The sequence below is a fragment of the Vulpes lagopus genome, chromosome 8 (genome assembly GCF_018345385.1).
Source record: "Vulpes lagopus strain Blue_001 chromosome 8, ASM1834538v1, whole genome shotgun sequence".
NCBI lineage: Eukaryota > Metazoa > Chordata > Mammalia > Carnivora > Canidae > Vulpes > Vulpes lagopus.
Genome location: NC_054831.1, coordinates 7,779,417 through 7,792,142, shown reverse-complemented (window position 1 = coordinate 7,792,142; position 12,726 = coordinate 7,779,417). Strand labels below are relative to the sequence as shown.

General features: G+C 42.0%; 1 protein-coding gene across 1 annotated transcript in view; it reads right to left on the bottom strand.

Moving 5' to 3' along the window:
* Nucleotides 1-12,726, bottom strand: part of PDE6D (phosphodiesterase 6D) — a 58,609-nt gene that overhangs the window by 40,862 nt on the left and 5,021 nt on the right. Inside the window, exon 2 of the mRNA XM_041766117.1 lies at nt 12,336-12,655. Coding sequence (XP_041622051.1) covers nt 12,336-12,655 — 320 coding nt within the window. The remainder of the gene's footprint in view (nt 1-12,335; nt 12,656-12,726) is intronic.

The following is a 12,726-nucleotide window of genomic DNA, read 5'->3' as shown; positions in this document are numbered from 1 at the left end:
GGCAGGCGCCCAACCGCTGAGCCACCCAGCTGTCCCTAATTTTTAAGTACTCTCTACACCCAACATGGGGCTTGAACTCGCAACACTGAGGTTCAGAGTCGTGTGCTCTACTGGCTGAGCCAACCAAGGCACCTCAAAACCTTCTTTAATTCTGAAATATCATTTCTTTCAAAGCCCTCCTTCTAGGCTTTTCCTGTACTAGCACTGGTTATACAGAGCATCCCGTGTGAATCCTCATTCTTGAGAACCAATTCTAATTCATGGAAGCTAACACATCTTTCTCTGCCCAATAATCGCCTAGTGATTTTCTCTGTGGTATTTTTCCTATTTATGGGGGATGAGGTGAGAAAATACAAATGGATCCCTGAGAAACCAGGGTTTAGTATCTTTGAAACATTAGATGCAGCACTGTAACCAGTGGTGATACCCCTGTGAAATAATACTCTGGCCCTGGCAAAGGCACTGTGCCTGGAAAGCATACAATCAAAATTCAAACTGGCCTGGGAAACAGTGAAGGCAAGTAATTTAGTAATGAGAAAAAGATCACTATTTGAAACTTTACACGGTCTTCTCACCAGCAAAGTCAAATGAAATCTTTTTTCTTCTCATAGGTCTGTTACTCTACTGACGTGTATAATTATGTGCCTGAAACTGGTCAGAAACAAGCCAGATCATAGCCATAGAGATAATACAAGGCCCTTCCCCAAGGATGTGTTCCTAAATGCATCAGTCACTATTTCTTTTTTTTTTTTTTTTCAGTCACTATTTCTTATGTTATTTGGAGGCATCGGGATATTGTTTGGAATCCTATCAAATGCCACATTCAGATATCTGTGCATTTTACCTAGTTTTAAAAAATGCTACAGCACTGAGATGGAAATCAACTTCTTCAAGTTAGAATCCTCTTAAAAAAAAAAAAAAAAAGCAAACCTGGAGATGATTTTGGTTTTCAAATGGGACATGTGTTTTCATGTAGAAGGCTTCCTTTGCTATCACTCCAACAGCTACTACTTCCCAGCATTGTGAAAAAAGGCTTCAGATGTGTAAGCTGGAGTAAAAAACCACTAAAACTCTGGCTTTATCAATACCCTGGAACATGAAGCCTATAAATTTGCAAAATAGAAAGCAACCCTGAACTTTAAAATAAAGATAAATAATTGAAATAATGCTAGTAAGCACAATACATTTGTAGAGTTATGGTTTTTAAAGTGAGTTGGCATATACTATTTCACTCAAATTTCAGAATCTCTCTGTAAAGGAGACAATGCAAGCATTTTCCTTGTTTTACAGATGTTAAGCAACTTGCACAAAGTCAATAGCTTAAATATGTGATTTTCATTCTTTCTTTTAAATTAAGCAATCTCTATGCCCAACATGGGGCTCAAACTCATAATCCCAACATTAAGAGTCATACAACCCACTGAGTGAGCCAGCCAGACACCCCAGTGATTTTCATTCTTTAATAAAGATCTCTCTACCTACTCAAGCTATTTCACTGATCCCTGCTTTCCTAGATCACCAGATTTCTTGAAAAAGTAAGCGATTCTTGGTAACTTTATTTCCTCATCTATTACTCATTTTCTTTTTTTTTTTTTTAAACATTTTTTTTCAAATTTATTTATTTATTTATGATAGTCACAGAGAGAGAGAGAGAGGCAGAGACACAGGCAGAGGGAGAAGCAGGCTCCATGCACCGGGAGCCCGATGTGGGATTCGATCCCGGGTCTCCAGGATCGCGCCCTGGGCCAAAGGCAGGCAAACCGCTGCGCCACCCAGGGATCCCTATTACTCATTTTCTAATCCTGGCATATTATACTTGTTTCCTCAAGTGTTGGCTACTCTCAAAAAGATCAACGATCTATAAGGTAGGGACTCTCAATACAAAAATTCAGTGAATGAACAGAATTTCCAACAACTCCACGGACTTGCTTTTGACCCTCCATCCTCCTCATTCTTGATCCCAAATCCCCTCAAAATACTTTCTTCCTACATGTTTCATGTCATTTTCCTTCCTCTTTGACTCTCCAGTGTCTTGAAAATTAAACTACTCAACACCTACTCATCACCTCTCAAGATCCTTTTCCAATGACAATTCTGAAATCTTCCATAACACCTCCAGCAGTAGTCATTCTTCCTCTGAGGTTCCAAAGCACATTATGCTACTTAGGCACTTATCACAGTGTGTTCTGATTGTTATGGTCTCTTTCTCTCTCCCTTATACAATAACAGTCTTTTGGATATGAAAACTGGTTTATCATTTTGTATTTTTTTTAAAGATCTTATTTATTTATTCATGAGAGAGAAAGAGAGACAGGGAGAGAAAGAGAGAGAGTTAGGCAGAGACATAGGTAGAGGGAGAAGCCGGCTCCAAGCAAGGAACCCGATCCCGGATCCTGGGATCAGGCCCTCAGCCAAAGGCAGATGCTCAACCACTGAGCCACCCAGGCATCCCTGTATTGGGTTTTCAGTTTACCTGGCACTTGCACATCCTGCTAACAAGTATCTGAATGAATAGCTAGTAAGTGGCAGCAAAAGGCCAGAGCTCCTTTGCCTTTACTCTGTACAGATGCCTCAAAAGCAAAGGCTTACAGTTAAATTTCTCACCTCTATTTGATGAAAGTGACCAGGTTAGATTCTCAGATTGTTTCTTTAAAAAAAAAATCTTAAATTTAGCCACAACCTGTCCACAAACCATCCTTTCCAAGCAGAACTGTCACTGGAGTAGCAGTGCCACACATGGCACAGTTATGACTCTCCTACAATTTGCCAATCTATTTTCTAATTGTCATGTGAGGACATGGGGAGGTGGCCATCTGCAAGACAGGAACAGAGTCACCTCCAGGAACCAAATCAGACCAGCATCTTGTTATTGGACTTTCCAGCCTTTGAACTATTGAAAAATAAATGTCTACTGTCTAAGTTACCTAGTCTGTGGTATTTTGGTATAGGAGCTCCAACATACTAATACATGCTGCTAAAAATTTTGGGAAATGGCTTTTTCAAGTAACTCTAATTCTAAGCTAAACCTTGCTCTCTGGGCAGCCTGGGTGGCTCAGCGGTTTAGCCCCGCCTTCGGCCCAGGGGGTGATCCTGGAGACCCAGGATCAAGTCCCACAATGGGCTCCCTGCGTGGAGTCTGCTTCTCCCTCTGCCTGAGTCTCTGCCTCTCTCTCTCTGTGTGACTATCATAAATAAATACAAATTAAAAAAAAGGAGAAAAACTGAAAAAGACTATAGGGATGTCATATTATTAGGCCATCTCTTTTCTTCTTGTGGCTATATTTAAAGTGTTATTAGAGTTATCAGTTTAGTTTTTTAGGCTTTATCTAAATTCAGAGACAATAATTGCTCTCATGACTCTGAAGCAGTGGATCTACAATGCACGAAACAGAATGCTTCATCAATAGTGAGTATCTAAGAATCTTAAACAGTTGTCTAAAAAAATGGAATTGATGTCTTGCTTTTAATTACATCAAATTACAAAAAATGTTTTGCCTATTTTAGGTGTAGTACATATCTGAATAAAACACTTGCTAAAAGAATTCTTGTCAATTAAGAATGATTGTCACTGAATCAAAGAATTGTGTTGGAAAAGGATTTGAGTCCTTCTGGAGATTATCTACTCTAACACCTTATCTGCTGCACACCTAATTTCCCTCTGAAATACTCTTGATGGACAGGTGCATCCGCTTGCTGCTTAAAATACTTTCTGGAAGATTTTTTTTTTCTTCAGGTAACTCTAATTCTTAGAAAATGGGCTAAATAAACTTTGTCCCCTAGAACGTCTACCCTTGAGTTTCGTACTTCTCTGAGAGCCACATAGAATGTATTTAATTCTTTCTCTTTAGAACAGTTTTTTAAACTTTAGCAGAGAACACTCACATGACAACCCTTGCTTAATTCTTCCTCTTCGGGATCCCTGGGAGGTGCAGGGGTTTGGCGCCTGCCTTTGGCCCAGGGCGCGGTCCTGGAGACCCGGGATCGAATCCCACATCAGGCTCCCGGTGCATGGAGCCTGCTTCTCCCTCTGCCTGTGTCTCTGCCTCTCTCTCTCTCTGTGACTATCATAAAAAAAAAAAAAAAAAAAAATTCTTCCTCTTCAGGTCAAACATTAACCATTTTCGGACTATTGTATGCCTGAGTTTCCAGTGCCTCTCCTTTGGACTAGCTGCACTTAGCCATGACCTCCTCATTGAAGATCAAACAAGTTCCTTATGTGTGGGACTGTTAACTTCTTTGCCAATCACTGAGATCTTTATGGATATTAGACTGTAAGAAAATACACTTGCTTTTCCTCTCGGTCTCAAAATTATCAAGTTAAAAGCAAAAAAAAAAAAAAAAAGAAAAAAAGAAAAAAAAGAATGGTACTCTTAAAATCTTGAAAATTTGAGTTTTTAGTATTCAAGTAATGGTTGGAACCACAAGATTATTCTAGATGGCCTTTACACTACCTTTCAGGGAAGCCTGGGTGGCTCAGCAGTTGAGTGTCTGCCTTTGGCTCAGGGTGTGATCCCAGAGGTCTGGGATCGAGTCCTACATCAAGCTCTCTGCACGAAGCCTGCTTCTCCTCCTTCCTGTGTCTCTGCCTCTCTCTCTGTTTCTCTCACAAATAAACAAAATTTTAAAAACCCCACAAAACTACCTTTCAACGATGTTAAAGCTCAGGAATAGAGATAGGTCTATACATTTAGAAGTCAAGTCCTCTGTCATAGGGATTTGAGGATGCAGAGTTCTGACAAGGGAGGCCTGTGAATCTAAAGGGAGGTCAAGCTTAGTAAGAACCTAGAACTGGGGCAGCCGGGTGGCTCAGCAGTTCTGCGCCACCTTCAGCCCAGGGTGTGATCCTGGAAACCCAGGATCGAGTCCCAAGTCAGGCTCCCTGCATGGAGCCTGCTTCTCCCATCTGCCTGTGTCTCTGCCTCTCTCTGTGTGTCTCTCATGAATAAATAAAATCTTAAAAAAAAAAAAAGAAAAGAATCTAGAACTGCCAAACCTCAGCACCACTGCTAGTCCTTTATCAAATACGGTGACGATATAGACAGAATTTTTCATGGGAGTCTTACCATGTTCTGTTCCATTTCTCCAGAAGTTACTATAATGTTTCACTATAAACCATATACAGAATCCTGAAAGAAATTTAGAAGATCTGAAGAAGACTGTATCTAATTATATTCCAAACTCGTCCCCAAAACGTGAAAGCAGGAATGCCCATTTAAAGATCTTAAATTAACGGGCAGCCTGGGTGGCTCAGTGGTTTAGCGCCGCCTTTGGCCTAGGGTGTGATACTGGAGACCCTGGATCAAGTCCCACGTTGGGCTCCCTGCATGGAGCCTGCTTCTCCCTCTGCCTGTGTCTCTATCTCTCGCTCTGTGTGTCTCTCATGAATAAATAAATAAAATCTTTAAAAAAATAAGGTAAAATAAAAATAAAGATCTTAAATTTAAAAAAAAATCCTAAATAACATGATAAATAGGACATCCCTTCATTTAATACATTCAGGATAACAATAATAACTTCTCATCCTGGAAAACACACTACCAAACACAATCTACACGAAGTTTATTACTGTACAATCTGTGATCAACAGTGTTCATTGGCTTTATGAGTGTTGTGTTTTGACTGCTTTGCTAGAGTTTGAGTTGATAAACAAAAACTGTATTTTAGAAAATCATAAACCTCAAACTCATTTTTAATACTTGGCCAAAGCATCTATTAAAGAATACTGACATTCAAGAAAAGTTCAACAGTCTACTATTTTTAATAAGGAAATCTAAGTGAACAGAAGATTTAAAGCCAACTATTTTGGACTGGAAGTAAAGTTAAAGATCAAGGTGCTATGAGAAAGAGCATATGGGGGATCCAGGACCAAACTATGGAAAGGGAATGCAAGAACACATAAAAGGTACTTTTAGAAACATTCTGAGCCAAACTAGTTTCTTTTCTGATAAGTTGTCATAAATTGAAATGTAATTAGTTCCTAAGAAACAAGATAAACACTAGGCATACATCAGTGCTTATTAATTAAATCACTTCCTCAAAGAGGCAAAACAGAAGTATTATAGTTTCTCAGTAAGACAATACAACAGTACGAAGGCCCTGGTTTACCTCAGAAAAAAACTGGCTTTGCAGCAATATTACCACCACTGTTATTGTTATAATGTTATAAATTACTAATAAAACAAATAATAACATAGCTAACATTTATTATTTACTATGGGCCAGGTTTTACATGCAGTCTCATGTAATTCTCATAAACACTCTGAGGAAATTATATGGCCACTGAGGTTTAGAGTTTGAATGTTCTGTCTAGGATAACAATGGTAGAGGCGCTAAGTTCGAACCCAGAGTCCATACTCTTAACCACTGCACTCTTTTTTTTTTAATTTAATTTTATTTTATTTTATTTATGATAGTCATACAGAGAGAAAGAGAGAGAGGCAGAGACACAGGCAGAGGGAGAAGCAGGCTCCATGCTCCGGGAGCCTGATGTGGGATTCGATCCCAGGTCTCCAGGATCGCGCCCTGGGCCAAAGGCAGGCGCCAAACCGCTGCGCCACCCAGGGATCCCAACCACTGCACTCTTAACTACTGCTCTATGCTCTGCTGCAGTTATACATAAACGTTCTCCATAAAACCTATTCACACACAGCAAGTGAAGTGTCCCTTTCCCCCAAACAGCTGCCAATACTGAATATTATCAATCGATTTTTATTGATTGATTTATTTATAGTAGGCTCAAGCCCCATTTGGGGCTGGAATTCACAACCTCAAATCAAGAGTCACATGTTCTACTGACTTAGCCAACCAGGGACACCTATTATCAACCTTTAAAATTTTTGTCAATTAATTGGGAAAAAAAAGAGTCTATTAAGGTTGAATATCTCTTAAGTTTATTCATTGGCTATTTGTAGTTTTCTTCTCTGAACTCTTTGTTCACATCCTTTGTCCATTTTGAGTCAAATGTTTATTTTATGGATTTGTAGGCAGTCATTTATTTTTATTTTTAAAAGATTTTACTTATTTGAGAGAAAGAGAGAGAGAGAGAGAGAGAGAGAGGCAGAATCTTAAGCAGACATGGAGCTTCATCTCATGACTCTGAGATCAAGACCTGAGCCAAAATCAAGAGTTGATGCTTAACTGACTAAGTCACCCAGGCACTCCTTAAAGATTTTAAGAAATCTCTACATTCAACATGGGGCTCGAACTCACAACCCTGAGATTAAGAGCCACATGTTCTACCAACTGAGCCAGTCAGGGGCCCCTGTAGGCAGTTCTTTATTTTCTAGATATTATATTAACTTCTGCAGTATAAGTAAATAGGGGCAATTAGCTAATCATCAGAGAAAAAGTTAAATCACTACTTCACACCTTAGACTCAAGAATCCCAGATGGAGTAAAAATAATAAAATTATAAAAGCATAGTTTTTCTTATGGTAGCCTGCAGTTTCTTGATATTAATAAAGCTGTATATAGCTGTAAATATGTATATATTAATAAAACTATTCTCATAGTTGAAAATCAGTGTCTAATTTTTTACTTCTCCAAAACTTATTTACTAATAACCCATTGATGACTAGACTTACTAATATAAAGTCAATTAACCTGTATTTTATATATGTACCATATTCTTTTTTTTGTTTTAAAGATTTTTATCTATTTATTCATGAGAGACAGACAGAGAGAGAGAGAGAGAGAGAGAGAGACGCAGAGACACAGGCAAAGGGAGAAGCAGGCCCCATGTAAGGAGCCCGACGTGGGACTCCATCCCGGGTCTCCAAGATCACGCCCTGGGCTGAAGTCTGCGCTAAACTGCTGAGCCACCGGGCTGCCCTATGTACCATATTCTTACAATAAAATAAGTTGGAGGAAAAATGTTATTAAGAAAATCATGAGAGAAAACATATTTACAATACTGTAAAACAATACTCTATACTGTAGTTACTGAAAAAATTCTTGTCAGTGGACCGGTATGTAAACCAGTTTTGTTCAAGCGTCAACTGTATTTGTGGTGAGGAAGAGCAAATAGGCAAAACAGTGCATTATACAGACTACACTAGAATAGGCAAAACAGTGCATTATACAGACTACACTAGAATACTGTGTAAGAGGACTGTGACAAATCTATGTCATGGAAAGCAATGAAAAGTAATTATCTTTGGAAATTATGAATATGGTAAACTTATTAAGGGAAAAAATAAGAAATAATGCTTATGATTCAATTTTTATAAAAGCAAATACATTACATTAGCTTTACTGGAAGATTACATTTAAAAATATCAAAAAGGTGGGACGCCTGGGTGGCTCGGTGGTTAAGCATCTGCCTTCGGCTCAGTGCGTGATCCCGGAGTTTCGCCATCGAGTCCCACATTGGGCTCCCTGCATGGAGCCTGCTTCTCCCTCTGTCTGTGTCTCTGCCTCTCTCTCTGTGTCTCTCATGAATAAATAAGATTTTTATTTTTTTTTTAATTTTTTTTTATTATTTATTTATGATAGTCACACAGAGAGAGAGAGAGAGAGAGAGAGAGAGAGAGAGGCAGAGACACAGGCAGAGGGAGAAGCAGGCTCCATGCACTGGGAGCCCAACGTGGGATTCGATCCCGGGTCTCGAGGATCGCGCCCTGGGCCAAAGGCAGGCGCCAAACCGCTGCGCCACCCAGGGATCCCAATAAATAAGATTTTTAAAGGTCATTTCTGGGTGGCTAGCGTATGTAACAGAAAAAAATAAATACCATTTTATTTTTAAAAAGATTTTATTTATTTATTAGAGATGGGGGGAGAGAGAGAGAGAGAGAAGCAGGGCCCATGCAAGGAGCCTGATGTGGGACTCGATCTCCAGTCTCCAGGATCACGCCCTGGGCTGAAGGCAGCGCTAAACTGCTAAGCCACCAGAGCTGCCCCAAATACCATTTTAAAACAGCACAAGAAGTTAGATTCTACCACATATCATTTGTGTAAAAACATTTCAGGTGGAAATGAAAACATAGAATATTTAATTTTAGGATAAGGAAGGTCTAGTTTTATTTAGTTATAACAATTCATTTAATCTGTATTGCAAACCTATGTAGTAGATACTATGATTTTTATCCATTTGAATATTAAAGAAATGGATGGAAAGAGAGTTGAGGGACTTGCCCAAGGTCAGGAAGGTCTTCTTAAGACACAAAATATAGGAGTACCTGGGTGGCTCAGTTGCTTTAGCATCGGGGACTCTTGATTTTGGCTAAGGTCATGATCTCAAGGTGGTACTGAGCTCCATCTTGTGCTTCGCATCAGCCAGTCTGCTTGAGATTCTCTCCCTCTCCCTCTCCCTCTCTCTGCCTCTCCACCTGATTCCGTGTGTGTGGAGAATGTGCATGCCCATGTGCTCTCTCTCTCTCTCTCTCTCAAAAAAAAAAGAAGACACAAAATGCAGAAGCCATATGGAAAATGCTGATGAATTTGAAATGATAATTTAAAATTTGTTCAACAGGGGGGCCTGGGTGACTCAGTCAGTTAAGCATCTGTCTTCAGAGTCCTGGGATGAAGCCCCTCTCCCTCTGGCCTTCCCTCATGCTCATGCTCTCTCTCAAAATAACATCCTTAAAAATAAATAAATAAATAAATAAACAAACAAATTGATAAATAAATAAATAAAATTTGTTCAACTAAAAAGGAGATGAACAATATATTGATGGAAAATATGTGCAACATACAGAACAGGCAAATGATATTAAAACACACACACAAACCAGTAAGTAAAAAATTCAATAGTAAAATGGGCAAAAAACAAAATCAACAAGCGATTCACAGAAAAGGAACTGCCAAACAGAAGATTTTGCAACTTCTCTAACAATAATAAGAGCTAATACATAATGTTTACTAGGCATCAGGTGCTTTTCTGAATGCTTCAGTTATCAACTCATTCAATCTTCATAACAACCCTATGAGATAAGTACTATTTTTAACCCCATTTACAGATGAGGAAATTGAGGCTGAGGTTAAATGAGTTGCTCAGGGACAACCAAGAGTGTAGGGCTGGGATTCCAACACAGAACAGCTCTACAGTCCAGAATTCTTCTTAACCACTATGCTCTATTACCTGTCCAGCGATCTAGATATCCAGGGAAATACAAATTAAAATAAGGTATCACTTGTCTAAATTGGCAAAAATATAAAAGACAGAGTCAATGTGTAACTGAGCACTGTCAACATCGCTGGTAGGAGACTATAATGGTGCTTTCTTTTGGGAGAAAAAAACTCTTACAGAAACAGATTCAATGAAAGTTCAGAAAAACAATTTACCCAATAAAAAAGGTGACAATAAGCAGTTTGTTTTACTAAAAGATTGTGTTTTCCTGAAGGTAGTAGCAAATTCTAGAACTCCTTTCCTTTCTCTTTTAATCCTCAGATGTCAATAAAAGCTACCAGAGGATGAGCATCCTCTTGCTCCATGCTAACTTTTTTATGCGGCTGCTTCCCTTGAGATTTAATCAGCTCAGGTCAAACCTTCTCTGAAAGCCTGTTTCTTAATACACTAACGTCATCATTGAACTGGTTAATTCACCTGATGATGATTTCTACTCTTTTCCACATGTGTCCCTTAGCCTCTTTCTCAACAGCTTTAAGAGCCCAGACTGAGGTAAGAAGTTTCTTTGTCTGAAAACCATTAAAAAGATTCTTTCTTGTTTTCAGCAGTATGTTAATTCCAATTGGACCAAAAACGTTGCTTCTGAAATCTCTCAATTCCCCAGTCTCCGATTTTACTATCTACAGTATACATGTAACTAACAATACAAATTACTTAGGGGAAAAATAAAATCCATGTCACAGCTTTTCTAAGACTTCAGCCATCCCTATTTACTTATAGGTGCCATTATGAAAACAGACACTGAAAGGTACACGAAGCTATAAAAAGAGGCTGTTACTAAACTTTACCACGAATGACCTTATGCCTAGTGTATAATGCCTTCCGTTTTTTTCAAAAGAAGCATAGCAGATCAGCTTCCATTTGAAACTTTTCATTTGTATATCTAAAATGTCCTGTAACTTTTTTGTTGTTGTTGTTGTTGTTGCATTTTGGGTTCTAAAATTTACTACCAACTTGCTTTCTGACTGTGAAAAGCAATTAAAATTTCCAGCGGTGAAATGGGCATCGTGAAAACACACAGGCAGCTCAGAGAACAGTGCTTCACTAAATCTCCTTTGGGTTGGGGAGACCTAAAGTGATGACCACAACTTCACGGAGAGAAGAATTTGAGAACGTTCCATTTTGTACGCACGGGATGTAAAAAGAGATTTAAGCTCAGCAGGAAAATGTGAAATTGGAATGTCCAGGTTTGCCTATTTTTCATCCGCATCCTATGGTCACAGACCGTCACTCCATTTAAACACGAGGCTTCCTAATACGTTAGAGAGAGAAAGAAGGCTGCACAAGCGGCACCACAACAGGCCAGGCCTGGGGCAATGATTTCTAGATCCTGCTAAATCCTACCGTGTCCCCAAAGTAATCAAATAATTGCTGGACAGCTCCACCTGGTCTCCGCGTGAACCTCACAAACGCGAGCGCGCAGATACCTTTGCCAGGAGTCCCGGTGCAAAACCAAAACACCTCAAGGCATCTCACGCTCGAGTGCAGGGTCCTCACTTCGCTGGACAGAAAAGTGAAAGGCTGAGAGAGAAGCTGCCACCATCCAGTGCCTCACAAGGCCAAGAGAGTGTTAAGATGAGGTGGATCCCGGGCTTCTCTTGGCCCACCTTCCTCTCTGCTCCAGCCCTGGAAGGAGCCACAAGTGAGGCAGAGAAGTTGTGGAAACAGGAGGGGGTGGCGTGGAGGGGGGGACGGGGGAACCCGGGAGAGTTCAGCACAAGCATTTGCATTTGTCCCACCCAAGGTCACTCGCTCCGAGTCACTTTTCCCTGCTCCCCCGGGGCCTTCCCGCCAAACGGGCTGCAGGGCTGCGAGGCCAGCCCCCCGCGCCCCTCGGCCCTCCCTGCGGGCCGCAGCCCCCCTTCCGGCCTCTGGCGCGGGCCGAGGCTCGGACCCACGCCGGCCTCACCGCCACGCGTTCCCGACGCCCGCCGCGTCTCCCAGCCCAACTCGGTGAGGGGCTCCTCCACTCCAGCCCCCGCTCCCGGCAACGTCTCCTTCCTCCCTCAGGACGCCCCCTGCCCCGCCTCCAGCACCCGGTCCCGCCGGGGGGACCGGGACGCCGTCCCCTCGGTCCCCTCCGTCCCCTCCCGCCGCGCTCCCGTCCCGAGCCCAGCAGGCGCGGCCCCCGCCCCCGGCCCGTCTCCTCCGCGAGCGGCCGCCCCCCGAGTCCTCCCGGCCCCGCCCCGCCCCACTCCCGGGCGGATACAGTTTGAAGCCCTTCAGGATCTCCCTGGCCCTCTCGTCCTTGGCTGACATGATGCGGCGGCCGCCGCCCGCGGCTCTCCCACGCTGGCCCGGCGGAGCCTCGCAGACGGTGCCCAGGAACCGAGGACGGAGCCGCAGCGCGGCCTGGAGACCTCGGGCGAGCAGCGGCAGCGGCCAGACGCGGACCGGCCTCTCCCTCCCCTCAGCTCCCGCTCCTGATCCCTTCTCCTTCCCCCTAGCCTCGGAGCGCCCGCCCCAAAGCCAATGGAAAGCCCTCTTCGCCGATTGGCATCCCGAGCAGCCAATAGAAACATTCAGCGGCTTCGCCGGGGGACGACGAGCGTCAGTGGGAAGGGCCCTCCCCGGGAAGTCCCGTAGGACAAATTTTTCTT